The sequence below is a fragment of the Nanorana parkeri genome, unplaced genomic scaffold (genome assembly GCF_000935625.1).
Source record: "Nanorana parkeri isolate BGI_ZX_2015 unplaced genomic scaffold, ASM93562v1 scaffold4191, whole genome shotgun sequence".
In the NCBI taxonomy this organism is placed as follows: domain Eukaryota; kingdom Metazoa; phylum Chordata; class Amphibia; order Anura; family Dicroglossidae; genus Nanorana; species Nanorana parkeri.
The window spans coordinates 6,863-7,860 of NW_017310458.1; the positions used below are offsets into that span (position 1 = coordinate 6,863).

A 998-nucleotide genomic window follows, 5' to 3' on the forward strand; every position below is an offset into this window, starting at 1 on the left:
GGAGGAGGAGTAGTGAGGAGGAGGAGCGAGGAGGAGGAGTGAGGAGCGAGGAAGAGAGGAGGAGAGCGAGGCGGAGTGAGGAGTAGGAGCAAGCAGGAGGAGGAGGTGCGAGGAGGAGGAGCGAGAGAGGAGGAGGGAGGAGCAAGGAGGAGAGGAGGAGGAGCGAGGAGGAGAGAGGAGGAGCAGGAGCTAGGAGGAGCGAGGAGGAGGAGCTAGGAGGAGTGAGGAGGAGGAGGAGCGAGCAAGGAGGAGAGAGGAGGAGGAGGGAGAAGGAGGAGCGAGGAGGAGGAGTGAGGAGGAGCGAGCAGGAGGAGAAGGGAGGAGGAGAAGGGAGGAGCGAGGAGGAGGAGCGAGGAGGAGCGAGGAGGGAGGAGCGAGGAGGAGTGAGGAGCGAGGAGGAGGAGTAGTGAGGAGGAGCGAGGAGGAGGAGTAGTGAGGAGGAGGAGCGAGGAGGAGGAGCATGGGCCGTGGGCATGGGGGAGAGCCATGGTGACCATTAGATGATTGTCCCCCATGTCCTCCCGTGTCAGAGACATCGGGCCCCTCGCCCTCCAGGAGGACACACGGAGAGCAGGCAGAATGGAGGTCGGGGACATCGGGCCCCTCGGGTACCTTGGAAAGTAAGATGGTTCCTCGGTCTTTCAGGAAACAGTTGATCATCACAGTGGCCGCTCGGGAACAATTGGTGTCGGGGTCGGAGAGGCTCTCGAAGGTCATGAAGAGGAGGCTGATGAGCTGATCTGAGGGGAGGCGTTTTCCGATGATCTGGGAGGGAGAGATTTCCAGAGAGCCAATCAAAAGACGGGATCCCGCAGCCAGGAGCGGAGGCCGGAGGATCTGAGGATAGGAGGCCGGAGGATCTGAGGCCGGAGGATAGGAGGCCGGAGGATCTGAGGACCGGAGGCCGGGGATAGGAGGCCAGAGGATCTGAGGATCGGAGGCCGGGGATAGGAGGCCGGAGGATCGGAGGCCGGAGGATCGGAGGCCGGGGATCGGAG

General features: G+C 63.0%; 1 protein-coding gene across 1 annotated transcript in view; it reads right to left on the bottom strand.

Moving 5' to 3' along the window:
* Positions 1 to 596, bottom strand: part of LOC108803775 (maestro heat-like repeat-containing protein family member 1) — a 7,355-nt gene extending 6,759 nt beyond the window's left edge. The window contains exon 1 of the mRNA XM_018575581.1: positions 549 to 596. Coding sequence (XP_018431083.1) covers positions 549 to 596 — 48 coding nt within the window. The remainder of the gene's footprint in view (positions 1 to 548) is intronic.
* Between the last annotated feature and the right edge of the window lie 402 nt (positions 597 to 998).